The sequence below is a fragment of the Mirounga angustirostris genome, unplaced genomic scaffold (genome assembly GCF_029215605.1).
Source record: "Mirounga angustirostris isolate CCGP_5_RB_7025 unplaced genomic scaffold, mMirAng1.0.hap1 SCAF_11, whole genome shotgun sequence".
Taxonomy (NCBI): Eukaryota; Metazoa; Chordata; class Mammalia; order Carnivora; family Phocidae; genus Mirounga; species Mirounga angustirostris.
This window is the reverse complement of record NW_026991719.1, coordinates 5,606,938-5,620,488: the sequence shown is the minus strand read 5'-3', so window position 1 is coordinate 5,620,488 and position 13,551 is coordinate 5,606,938. Positions and strand designations below refer to the sequence as shown.

Genomic DNA, 13,551 nt, shown 5'->3' with positions numbered 1-13,551 from the left:
AGGGGGCCTGCTAGATAACCGCTCATCCTCTCGGATTCAGACTTCTTCTTTTCTCATTCCAAAGTGCTCAAAGCAAGCTCCCGCCGAACCACCCATGGCATCAAAGCGTCTTCCCATCAGCAAAGCTCCATCCAGCACTTGGTGGGAACATGGGGGATGAGATGTTAGTGGCCGAGCGGCGCCCTTTCACACCCTTGGATGCGCGGGTCGGCGAATAAACCTGACACTGGCCAGACCCCTTTTCCCACACTGGGCGAGGTGGTCCGCATCGTTTGTCTGAGGGCTGGCCCAGAGTCCAGCGCTGTGCAGGGAATACGCTGCCTGGCCCGGAGAGGACAGGCTTGCAGGGTCAGCGTTCTGGCCTGCACTCCCCAGCAAGTCAGGGTTCGGGGGATCACACACGCGGCCTCGGTGCCAGGGCAGGGGCTGCTCCAGGCCTCGTGCGGTGGGAACGCTCCCGTGCGCGAGGGCGTGCATCCCGGCCTGAGGACAGGCTGTCGATTTTGCTCGGGTTGCACGCTCTCTCAGCTTTCGCCGCAAACTGTAGGACTCACACTTGCAGTGATGACTCCCCGTTGCGGGAACGGACACTCCCCGCCCAAGGGCCATCCTCTCCTGTCGGGGTGCGCTCGGCCCAGAACCCGGAGCGGGGTCCCCCCCCCCCCAACACCTCGTTGCAGGCGTTCTGCCGTGACTTTCCTGCACTTTCTCGCACCGTACCCGGTTCTCTCCTACAATGTCTTCCTGACGACGGCCAGAGTCCTGCAGCCCGGCCTGCGTCCTCCGTCCTGTCACCCGTGGAACCGCAGAGCGCCCCCTCCCGCCCCCTCCCGCTCCCAGAGCAGCGGCCCCGGTGCAGTGTGGCCCCAGCCTGTACTCTCTCTGGCCTTTCAGATCCCAGCGTCAGCCGATACCATGTGTGGTGGCTCCCGGAGGTCTGTGCTCACAACAGAAGCAGCGGCGTGGAGACCTTGTCCGGCATCACCCAGGTGAGCGGCGGCCCACACACTGCCCACTTCTCGCCGCTCCCGGGCTCCACTGGGCCCACGCATAAGACACACGGGAAGGTGGGCCACCTGTATGACCCACCCAGAGCTCGCTCCCCGCGCGGGCTGCTGAGTGGTAACAACATACCCGGGAAAGCAGAACGCTCCTTCTGCTCGCTCGTGCCTTCCTCCGCTCACAACCTTCCCCGGGAGCTCTGTCCCGTGTCCGCACGACGCAGCTCACAGGACTTCTGCAGAGATGAAAGACGCGCTTCCTAGGGAGCTCCCAGGTCAGAAATGCTTCCGAGTTGCTGTTGTGTCTCATCTTGGTTGGACGACAGGTTTGCATTATTTTCAGAATCTCGGCACCACGACCTAACGTTTTCTCTGCCGACTTCTATGCGCCCCCAGCGACCCTTCAGCGCCTTGCTTGGGCATGTCCCTGACTAGCAGCTCCTTGTGCAGGGCATGCGACGTCTACCCGACTCACGGCACCGACACTTTCCTGACTGTTCATTCTGAAAGAACATTAACTCCTGGGGGATAGGAACTCTGGCAGTCCTACTCCGTGTGTTCTTCCAAATAGTTAGGGCGAACGAGTGAATTACAGAGTAGGGCAACAAAGAATGGTTAAGACGGCGGTGGCCTGTCCACGGTGGTGGTGCCAGTGAGGAGTCTATAATGTAGCAGCTTTAAAACACCCAAAGGCACGGCCCCAGCTGTCTAATATGTTGGTCTGTGATCTGTAAGGAGAACGGTTTTCTTTTGAATATTTCCTAAAGCAACAAGTACAGTATTTTTAGAATCCTGTGTGATCATGTAACTTTAAGATAGTAAAACAAGTCAGTGGGTTTGCAGAAATACAGTTTTTTACTGGATTTGACTTGTCCCAACGCATGCTCGCCAACGCTATTCCTTTTATTTTTCCCTAAGCTGCCTCCAAAGTTGGGGGCCTTCAGTAAAAAAAAAAAAAAGAAAGAAAAAGAAGCATTTTAAAAAAGGGAAACCTACTTGAAAACCAGAGGAAGAAATGAACAGAAGCAGGGTTTATTAAATTGTTTGTGGGCACGGGCGAGGCTTTTAGTGGTTTTACTTAGGCATGCCTTGCAATGGTAGGAAATCGGCCTTATTTTCAGGGGCCCAGCCAACCCTTGGCTTCTCATCTCTGCAAACTCTGAAGGTAAGAATAGGCTGAACCTGTATAATGTGTCCGGTAGAAATAAGAATCAAAAACCACTTTGCTACGGGCTTAGACCTAGCCTATTTGCATTTGTAAACAGCTTTTAGACCCACTTATTTTGAAGTTAGGATGGAGCATCAGCTAACTCACGTCTTGCTACAGATGTCTGTGTTCCACGCCACATGAAAGCATTCTTTTTTTTTTTTTTAAAGATTTTATTTATTTATTTTGACAGAGAGAGAGAGACAGCGAGAGAGGGAACACAAGCAGGGGGTAATGGAAGAGGGAGAAGCAGGCTTCCCGCCGAGCAGGGAGCCCGATGCGGGGCTCGATCCCAGGACCCCGGGATCATGACCTGAGCCGAAGGCAGATGCTTAACGACTGAGCCACCCAGGCGCCCCCACATGAAAGCATTCTTGAAAACTGCCAAGCGGTGTTCTTGGTGGCTCACGTGGGCTTGCAGTCTGTTCCCATGTAAAGCGTACATTACCCCCTGCGGAGAAGCATTTCAGGCACCCAAGGGGACGCAGCAGGCCTGCGAGGCTCCCTGCTCACCCTCTGGTATGCACGGTGCCCTGCTTTGGCTGCCTGCCTGCCTGTGACCCCTGGGGAGAGGGCCAGTGGCTCCCGGGTGCGCATCCTCCATGCGCATTTCCGCTCCAGCCCGGCGCGCACGCCCCCATCCAGCATACATCCGCGGTGTGCATCCCCCTGCCATGCGCATCCCGCCCCCCCCATCTCCCACTGCCGACTCCAGCGACTGGCGGAATGGGCGGAGCCTCAGCTTGTACCCGTACCGCGCTCCGCGGCCTGCGCTTCCCCCCTGACGCACGCTGCTGTCTGGCGGGGTCTCCAACCTGCACCCAGACCGCCCCGGACGGAGGCCCCGTGTGCGTCCTTTACACGAGGGCATCAGGCTCTGACACACCCCGGCCAGACCGGAGAAGCAGAGCAGGCAGATGTAAAGGGAACAGACTTGCCCACTTAGGACAGCCCCAGAGTCATGCGTCCCCGTTCGCGCGCAGTTCTGCTCTCAGCCTCCTCCTCGGTGCGCCCGCGCGCGCGACCACACCGGTGTGGCCCGAAGCAAGAACAGCCCTCCAAGGAGGGCAAAGAATACATTGCCGAGCACGGTCTTCAGTTTTCAAAAGGCAGACTTACACAGGGGTCTCCGAGAAGCCCGAGTTCCCTTTTTCCTCGTGTCTTAAAAGCAGGTTTGGGCTCACACTTGGGTGGCACCTTCGCGGCCGGCATCCGGGAGCGCGGGGGGAGGGGGAGGCTCCCGGTGGTCGTTCCTCACAACATGCACCGCGTCTCCTTTGCGCTTTTTATAAAAGCCACAGTGCATATATAGGAAAACACCCTTGTGCCACGAGGATTTCATCTCCTGCCATTTTTTTTTTTTATCCCTAATGGGACTTATTGCTAGCATATTCTCGCTCTCTTGCTCTAGGACAATTACATAATTCTTCAGGGTCTGTCGTTTTCCTGCAAATACAAGGTGACCGTCCAGCCGGCCCGGCCCGCGGGCCGCTTGAAGGCAGAGACCGTTTTCTTTACGACGCCTCCGTGCTCAGCCCTGAAGGGGAAAAGCTACAAGCACGTCCGCTGCCCGGGCGAGGCAGGTACGTTCACCCCAGCTTCCAAGGGCGCGTCTAGGGTGTGGGCGACACGAGGAAAAGGTGTCCAAACGGACTTGGCGAGGCCGGAGAAGCTTAAAGTAGCCTCCTTCCAAACTGCGGTCGGATGGCGCAGGTGGGGCAGCGACGTGCGTGCGGCTGTAGGCGTTACCGCAGTGGAAGCACGTCCTCTGCTCGCAGCATTCCCCCCTGCGAAACGAAGCAAAGGTTTGCACAGCGCTCGTGCTTCGGCGCACTCTGCACATTATTCCATTTTTATCCCGGCCCTTTGCCAGGCGAGCTGCCTTCATGCACGTCGCACAGCAGTGCCGCAGACCCCGTGTCTGCGCGCATCCCCCTCCTGGCCGAGGCCCCTGTGCGGCAGCGGGACGACTACCCAGGACTTGGTCCGCGCGGCCCCCTGAGCCCCTCCGAGTGACTGAGTGCGACGGCCGATCACTTCACCGTCCGCCCTTGGCGTGGTGGTCATGTCTGCTCTCGGACCAGCCGCTGGGTCTTGCCACGCGGCAGAATTCCCTCTCCGTCTTCCACCCCCAAAGCAGGGTCCTGAAAAGAATCCCCAAAGCACCCCAAAGTTGCAGGGACAAGAGAGACTCTGGCTCACTGCTCACTGACCGTCCCCGTAGGGCAAAGGGGTGGTTTCCGGGAGCCGTGCGTGGAGACCGAGCTCAGCCTGCCTGTGCCATCCCCACCCCCCAGCGGCCGCCCGGAGTGCCCACGATGCGTGCAGACAGGCCCCATGTCCACTCCTTGTCCAGCAGCCTCAGCAGGTGCTTCTGTCCGCCTTGCTCCAGGTCACGTGCCGGCCAAAGTGCTCGCCAAGCCCGAGAACCTCTCTGCCTCGTTCGTCGTCCAAGATGTGAACATCACGGCCCACTTCTCCTGGAAGATGGCCAAGGCCAACCTCTACCAGCCCATGACGGGCTTCCAAGTGACCTGGGCTGAGGTCACGACCGAGAGCAGACAGAACAGCTTACCCAACAGCATCATCTCTCGCTCCCAGATTCTGCCTTCGGTAGGTGCCGGCTCAGCTCCTCGGTGCGCGCGGCTGTCCCCATTGCGCACGGCCGCCTGCTGCGGGAGGGGGGCCCTTCCGCCAGGCCGCGTGCTAACTAACTACTGAGCCTTCCTGGGGCGGTTTCTCCTTCTGCATGTAGGAGTTTGCAGGGATTAATGACACATCACAAGCTGAGCAGCGTACACGGTCAGCTCGATAAACCCTGATTCTCCAGCAGCCTCTATCCTGTCTTGCATGCAAGTGATTTCACAGTTTGTTTGTTAACCCCGTGTCCCTCTGGTCCAAGTGGACGTGCCCTGTTTGAAGTGTTAAATTGGGGGAAAAATAGCTAAAAGCAGCTTGTTGTTTCTCTCTTTTTTCCCCATTCAAATTTGGCTAGAGCCCATAATGAGTTGGCCTGTCTTCCAGGCCACTTAATTCCTTCGCTTGACAAAAAAACCCATGTGTGGGCTTTTACCCTCTCTAAAAATGCCCTTAGGATATCCAACCCTGGCTCTAAAAAGAAAGCAAGAGAGAAAGAAAGAAAAAAACCTTAAGTCCGGAAGGAAAAATTGCTTGGAATTAGAAAGCAGTTATTCTATGAATGTATTAGGTTTTATTGAACTTTGAGAAGAATGTGTTGGCATAAAAATAAACATTTTCAGTTATGGGCATTGACAGATACTGTGTTTTAAGGGAAACAGTTGGCTCGTTTCACTGAAATCTGGATTATCAAGAATTTCACATCACAAGATGTGCAGATGAAAACTTTAAACCATGGGAAAGTCCTAGGTTAGGGAGTAAAAAATGAAATCCCAAGGGTGAGCCTGAGAACTGGCACCTCGGCATAGTCTTACTCTGCCAAGTGTCTGGGGCTGCCCAGACGGGGCGCGGAGGGGGAGAGGACGCGGCCGGGGGCTCCCGCGGAGTACGGGCAGCCACTGCTTCTGCTGCCCTCCTGCGCTCACCCCTGCCGCTCTCCGTGCGCTCTCGCTTGGCCGTGCACGCAGCCCTATCGCTCTCCGCTCACCCCTGCCGCTCTCCCCTGCCGCTTTCCGCGCGCTCATGCCTGCCGTGCACGCACCCCTGCCACTCTGCGTGCTTGCCCCTGCCGCGCACGCACCCCTGCCGCTTTCCATGCACTCATGCCTGCCGCACATACACCCCTGCCGCTCTCCCGCGTCACCCCTGCCACGCACGCACCCCTGCCGCTTTCCACGCACTCATGCCTGCCGCACATACACCCCTGCCGCTCTCCGCGCGTTGGCCCCTGCCGTGCATGCACCCCTGCCGCTCTCCCGCGCTCACCCGCGCTCACCCCTGCCGCTCTCCCGCGTCACCCCTGCCACGCACGCACCCCTGCCGCTTTCCACGCACTCATGCCTGCCGCACATGCGCCCCTGCCGTGCATGCACCCCTGCCGCTCTCCCGCGCTCACCCCTGCCGCTCTCCCGCGTCACCCCTGCCACGCACGCACCCCTGCCGCTTTCCACGCACTCATGCCTGCTACACATGCACCCCTGCCGCTCTCCGCGCGTTGGCCCCTGCCGTGCATGCACCCCTGCCGCTCTCCCGCGCTCACCCGCGCTCACCCCTGCCGCTCTCCCGCGTCACCCCTGCCACGCACGCACCCCTGCCGCTTTCCACGCACTCATGCCTGCCGCACATGCGCCCCTGCCGTGCATGCACCCCTGCCGCTCTCCCGCGCTCACCCCTGCCGCTCTCCCGCGTCACCCCTGCCACGCACGCACCCCTGCCGCTTTCCACGCACTCATGCCTGCTACACATGCACCCCTGCCGCTCTCCGCGCGTTGGCCCCTGCCGTGCATGCACCCCTGCCGCTCTCCCGCGCTCACCCCGCGCTCACCCCTGCCGCTCTCCCGCGTCACCCCTGCCACGCACGCACCCCTGCCGCTTTCCACGCACTCATGCCTGCTACACATGCACCCCTGCCGCTCTCCGCGCGTTGGCCCCTGCCATGCATGCATCCCTGCCGCTCTACCGCGCTCACCCCTGCCGCTCTCCTGCGTCACCCCTGCCACGCACGCACCCCTGCCGCTCTCTGCTTGCTCCTGCCTGCTGTGCACGCACCCCTTCCCCCTCCGCGCGCTCGCTCCTGCCATGCACTCCTGCGGCTCCCCGCGCGCTCCCGCCTGCCGTGCACGCACCCCTGCCACTCTCCCGCGCTCCCCCGCGCCCCCCCTGCCGTGCACGCACCCCTGCCGCTCTCCGCGTGCACTCACACCTGCTCTCTGCCGGGGAGGAGCCGCTCAGAGGACGCGTGCCCCCTGTGCCTGTCCTTTTTGAAAGGTCACTGACGCGCATCTCCTTTTGTGTGGCTCCCCCAGGACCATTACGTCCTCACGGTGCCCAACCTGAGGCCGTCCACGCTGTACCGCCTGGAAGTGCAGGTGCTGACCGCGGGCGGCGAAGGGCCGGCCACCATCAAAACCTTCTGGACGCCCGACCTCACGCTGCCCTCAGCGGAGAGTGAGTGTGGGACGCACAGGCAGCAGTGCGCGTGAAACACTAAGTTTATCAGCGAGCCCCGTGCCCCGAGGAGTTCTCTGGGTCGGAAATTCGTCCTCCCCGCGAGGATCTGCGGCCCGGGTCGTATTCCAGGCGCGTCACCATGAGTGCGCGGCGGCCGCCCTCGCTTTCCTTCCCATCCTTGCTTTGGTTTTCCACACGGATCGTGCTTTCCCCGTGTCTTTTACACCATAAATACATACGAGGGGGAAAAAAAATCTGTAAGTTCCTATCAGTCTGAAATTATTTTAAAAATGAAGATTTTCAAATATGATGATATAGGAAATAGTTTGCTAAGGATTATTTTCTTATTACACACGTTTTGCTGTAATACACTATATGAATTTGCTTCATAGTATGACCCCAATCAATCTACTGGATTTACTGCCAAGTCAACTACAGTTTTTTGTTTTGTTGTTTTAAATGTCACCCATTGTTTCTAAGCAGTCAGGCTCTTGCTGATTTTTAAATTATGTGCTTCATCTTTTTCCAGCTTACACGTATAAAGCAGTGCCTAAAGGTTTGTGTGTTGATAAGAAAATGGAGAAGTAATCCTGGTTTTACCTTTACAGTTGTAGAAGCACATTTGCCCCCATCAGTTTTCATGCCTAGAATTTAGACAGAGCTCGGGATGGGAGAGCGCCACGGCCCCTACCTTCGTCCGGGGTCAGTGCTTTCCTGATGCTCCTCCTTTGAAACTGCGTTTCCTATGCGTACTGAAGTGTTTTTACGCTCCCAGGGGAGAGGAAGGCCTTGGCTTGCTTCTCTAACTGTATGAGCCAGGAAAGGAGCTTGTCCTAGTCCTGTGATTTTATGAACTTGAGGGAACGAAGGAGAGAAAAGAGGGGAGGGGGGTTCAGAGCAGGAAAGACATGGATGTAGGAGGGAGCGCTCTGTGGGTGTGACCCTTTCACCGCCAGTCCCCGGCTTCCCATAGAGCAACATGACTGATACCTATGTCCTGTCCCCCCTCAGGACCCCATCTTAAACCTCGGCATCCTCATCATTACAAGCCTTCTCCAGAAAGATACTAAACAGCTCAGTGTGTGAGAATCAGAGAACGAACAAGCTGGTTGAGCTTCACGGTGCAGACATGCTGCTACGAAGCCAGCAGGTGCCCTGCGTGACCTCCCTCTCCCATGTAACCTTGTGCCCTGGGTCCCTCTGCCCATCTCAACGCAGCTGGAAAGGAGTGACTCACAGCCGGTGGGGGTGGACACCCACTTCCCAGAATGGAGGCCCATCGAACCTGAAATCGGAATATCCACGAACGAGCCTCTACTGAATAATTGCACAGATGACATCTCCCTGGATTCGGAGCAGGAAATTCTCAGAACAAATCATTGTAACAAACACACAGTGCATACACATACTAAGCATAACGTATATCAATAAAACATTTTTAAATTAAATAATTGCTTTGATTTGCAAAATCAAATAAGGTGATGCAGTTTGTAAGCCCTATGTATTCAAATCTTTCGTAAGATTTATATAATGTGTGATTTATTCTTAACCTCAAATACATAGCAGTTAAGTTCCATCTATGATTGTCCACACCTGCAGCCCCTGAGCCCCGGTCACACGAAGGCGAATGAGCATCTCGTGTGTGAGCCATGCTTTACGAAAGGCTCCCAAAGCAGGGAGCATTCAGTGAATCCACTGCTGTCCACAGTCTGCCTCGGAGAAATGAAAATGCTTTTCTGGGGATACGTTTTCATGCTTCATCCTATAAAATGAGAGACCTTTCCGATATGTTTTCTTATTTATATTTTCCTCTTTCCCTCCATGCAGAAAAGAACTGCTGGTACACTTTGTTTTACCACTTCATGTATCTCAAAATTTACAGAGCCTTTTGCTTAAAGTGAGAATCCCAACTGTTGAATATTTTCCAATCTCTACTAAGATTTGCCTTTTCTTAATCAAAGTAAGCTATCTGAATGCTAGAATGTTCTCGGTAACGTAGGACAAGAGGCTTTGATTGATAGAGGACAGCTATTTGCTTGCCTTTATTCTTTCAAACCTATTCTGTGCGCCTGCTTGGCTCCAAACGACCCTTCCCAGCATGGACTCGGGTCGGAACCCATCATCAGTCCGTGGTGCTGCCAAGCACTGGGGCAGCCTTGCACCCAGAAACATTCGGTTTCAACCAAGTTTTTCTTGAGGGAATGGCCACAGATGTGGTTTGGAATAGGCATCCATGTACGTCTATGTACAGCGGAAATTCTCTTCACGGCTCACCAATGGTGCAGAAAGATCCGGTTCTTGTAAAGGGAAGGGTCATGTGTTTTTCCCGTCGGTGTTTATTCTGTGAGGAGAGAGCAATTTATCAGCATTTCAACATCTTAAAGGAACGGCTTCCTCCACTCATTGTGCAGCTAACTCAATCGGGGAAACGTCTGGGACCATTTTCTTGGGTTACGATGGTGGCACTGGGTACCTGCCGTGTTGTGGGTTTCTGGAAGCGGGCAGATGCAGAGACAGCTCGAACTCCTTCACTTCACCAGTGTCTGAAGGCAAACGTGCTACAAAATGGAGACAGTATTTTTATTATCAGATGGATGCGTATCTTTAGGAAACGCGGTCTGTACCCATGGATACGTGGAAACAGAGAGTAAAAACTGTCTCCTGGGTAGCAAAGAGTTACAGTGATGATGCGGGCAATGTTTTGTAGCTTCGTACAAGTGACCCTCGTGGGAAAGACCAGCATGAAGGTGCATGGGCTTCCAAGTGCTTGTCCGCGGCTCCTGACGCGGTCGGGACGGACTCAGCCCCATGAGGTCCAAAGTCCCCTGGTTTCTCACGGAGAGAACCGGAAGCACCCCTCGTTTCCAAGCACCCCAAGCTTGACCCAACACCACAGGTATCTCCGCGGAAACTAGGATTTACGCCAGTGCCATGGGCTGCATCTGAATGTCAAGTTCTCAAATTTTCACAAATGAAGACGTCTAATATTGGCTACAAGTTTATCTTTACCCTGAATTTGTCACGAACAAATCCAGTATTTGTGCCAGCAAATTTCTGTACTGTTGTATAGTTCAAAATGCAAGAGTATACACATAGATACGAAATATTATTAAATTATTATGTAAGTTTGATTTTATAAGGTTTAGTTATGTGTCTTTTGTCTGGGCAATAGACAATGAGCAAATACATTTTTAGTTTGGATGAAGGTTCTGAAGCTTACACCTTCCTTACAAAATCGAAAGCTGCTCCTGTGAGCATCTCATTCTGCAATAACAAAACTTAAATTTTATTCACACAGTTGGAAGAAAAATGCTGTTAATTAGATGATTAAGGAAACAGGAGTTTCTTTTATGAACTTCAATGACCTTCAATAATATGCGAATCGGCCAAGATATAATTACTTTCTTTTTTTAATTTAAAAAATTTGACTGCCCTAATAAAGGGATACAATCTATGGGTTTTTTTCTTTAAACATTGTTTTAGTGGCTAAGTCTCTGTCTTATTAAAATTAAATGCGTCTCTCTCATAGGAGACACATTGTCTCTCCTAGGAGAAAATATATATTCAGTGATATTTACTTTTACCGATGGAGCCCAAAGTTCAAGTGTAAAGGTACGTCTGCATGCTAGGAACCTGAACGAACCTATAAGTAATCACACAGAGCGGGCTTTGTCCACGTCTGTGTGGCTGGCAGGGGGGCCCCAGCCGTGCACCGTAGGGGGCCCAGCGGCAGCTCTGGCCTCACCCACCACATGCCAGTGCCCCCAAGTTGTGACAGCCCACAGTTCTCCACACATTGCCCACTCGCACCTGGGGGAGTAAGCCTCCCCTGGTTGAGAATCCGTGCACCGGAGAGGGAGTGATCTTTACTAAACACGGGAGAATCTGCCTCGTGTGAGGGACCCAGGAAACTGTAGGAGCCGAGCAGGAGCCGGGAACTTGGACTGCAAAGCCCTGAATTGTGTCTTTCATTGTGTCACTCAAACACCTGATGGGAAGACTGAATTCTGACGTGTCTCTATCATCTGAGTACAGATATTTTCTCCTTCGTGTCGGTCAGCGTCACGTGTGATAATGACTTATTTATTTAATGCCCTTTCTTATACCTTGGGCCATGGATTTACTAATTACGTTCACTCTTTCCCATGATTGCAAATAGCTCTCAATCTTGTTACACAAACACTCACATTGTAACCAGCACACAAAGGCTGAATATCTGTTGCATGTTCTTATAATTCATTTAAAATAATAAATGCATAAAGATGGTGACTCTTACCTATGGTTGTGCATGGCCAGACTCCGTTTCTTGCCTCTACGGAGTATTTTAGCAAGTTACACAATTTACAGAGTGATTAACAGAGGTCTGTATGTAAAGTAATTATTATTTCTTTCCTTAATTATACTGTAGTACACAGATAACAGAACAGCTACCTTCTCATCCCAATGGCCTATAGAGATCACATCTCTTCTACTGGTCATTTCAAGTCAATATTTATTTATGTATGTAATAAAAAAAAAAGTGATTCTTGTGTGTGTCATGTTAGAAGTAATCTTGTAAAAAAATTTTGTAAAAACAAAGTATTGTAAATAGTCTGATATTCTGTGACTCATTATTTTCATGTTAGAGTTTGTACATACTGATTCAGTAATAAAGCATCCTTAAACCTGCCCAGTGGACTAGACTCATTTATTTAAAAAAAACACTTTCATTTTTCCATTTTTTTCCTACGTTCCCAGGGAGACTGAAAAAGTCAGTATGAATGGAATTTGAGGTGTGGTGGGTGTAACGAGACAGCACTTCATCCTAGTGAAAGTGTTTTGCGGTTTGAAAATCAACACTTAAGAGTTCTTCCATTATATTCATTTAGGACCGGTATTGCAGATGGCTTTGGGGGAGGTTTTTTTTTTTTTTTTTTGAAGATTTATTTGAGAAAGAGATGGAGAGTGTGCACACTTGAGCAGGGGTGAGCGGGGGTGGGGGGGAGAGGTAGAGACAGAGAATCTCAAGCAGACTCCCTGCTGAGCACAGAGCCTGATGTGGGGCTCGATCTCATGACCCTGAGGTCATGAAGAGTTGGACACTCAATTGACTGCACCCCCCCCACCCAGGCACCCTTTGGTGGCATCTTTTATCAATAGTCTACAATTTTAAAATGTCCCCCCCCAAAATGTATCCATAAAATGCCAGAGGTATCTGGTGCTTCTAAGCTTCATATCTTTTTCAACACTACGCACTATGTTGAGGGCTTCCAGTCTCCAAGAAGAGTTTTTTGTTTTTTTTTTTTTAAGATTTATTTATTTGAGAGAGAGAAAGGAAGGAAGCGGAGAGAGGTAGAGGGAGAGAGTCTCAAGCAGACTCCCTGCTGAGCATGGAGCCAATGCAGGGCTCGATCCCACGACCCTGAGATCACGACCTGAGCTGAAACCAAGAGTCAGATGCTTAACAGACTGAGCCACCCAGGCCTTGCCCCCTCACCCCCCCCCACCCAGGAGTTTTGAGAGTTTCCTGCATTCCTGCTGGGACATCAGTGGGCCCGGAGCGTATCTGCTGATGAATGAGCAGAACGGCGCCCCAGAAAATGTGACAGATAACATGGTGTGATCCAGGGGAACCTGGATCTTTTTTCTCCTCCACAGTCACCCACTTAACTTATACATTTATTCAAGCAACATCTCCTAAGGTTCTGCTGTGTGCCTGGTCCCGTCCTGGAGGGGGGACATCGCCGACAGAAGCAAAGCTCCCTGTTTGCAGGGGTTCTCATTGTACTAGGCGGAGATGTGACCCATTAGACGTAACAACCAACGAATCATAAGTGATAAATGGAAACACTGAGAGGCGGGGAGCCCGGGGGCTGTGAGCTCTGGTCAGAGAGGGGCCAGGAAACCACGTTCAGGGCTCATGCACGTTCTTAAACATCAGTGCGGCTGCTGTGGGCAGAAGAGACTGTGGACACACAAACACGGGAGTGGAAGATCAGGCCTTTGTGCAGGTGAACCCAGGACAGCAGATTAAAATTCTGTGGCCACAGCAGATGTGCAGAGAGCCCAACTGGTGGGGGGTAAGTTTTGGAAGTTGAACTGGTAAGACTCATACGAGGAGGTGAGCACAGACAGGAATAAAAACCTGTTCTACTCTGCAGGCAGTCATGTTCCAGTTACGATGGTGACGGGGTCTTTAGGCACCATTAACAATACCGCGGGTGAATCCAGACCCCCGAGGTCACATACGGTGGGGCTGCATCTTTACCCGACGTG

General features: G+C 53.0%; 1 protein-coding gene across 5 annotated transcripts in view; it reads left to right on the top strand.

Moving 5' to 3' along the window:
• The window catches only part of ANOS1 (anosmin 1), a 187,377-nt gene extending 175,413 nt beyond the window's left edge, over positions 1–11,964 (top strand). For 2 of the 5 annotated variants that reach the window (XM_064573704.1, XM_064573702.1), the window contains 5 exons: positions 895–989; positions 3,620–3,791; positions 4,601–4,821; positions 7,152–7,293; positions 8,308–11,964. In XM_064573704.1, coding sequence (XP_064429774.1) covers positions 895–989; positions 3,620–3,791; positions 4,601–4,821; positions 7,152–7,293; positions 8,308–8,366 — 689 coding nt within the window. In that variant the 3' untranslated portion in view covers positions 8,367–11,964. Of the gene's footprint in view, positions 1–894; positions 990–3,619; positions 3,792–4,600; positions 4,822–7,151; positions 7,294–8,307 lie in introns of those variants that run through there. The other 3 variants (XM_064573703.1, XR_010406022.1, XR_010406021.1) reach the window with 3 other exon arrangements.
• Positions 11,965–13,551: the final 1,587 nt, after the last annotated feature.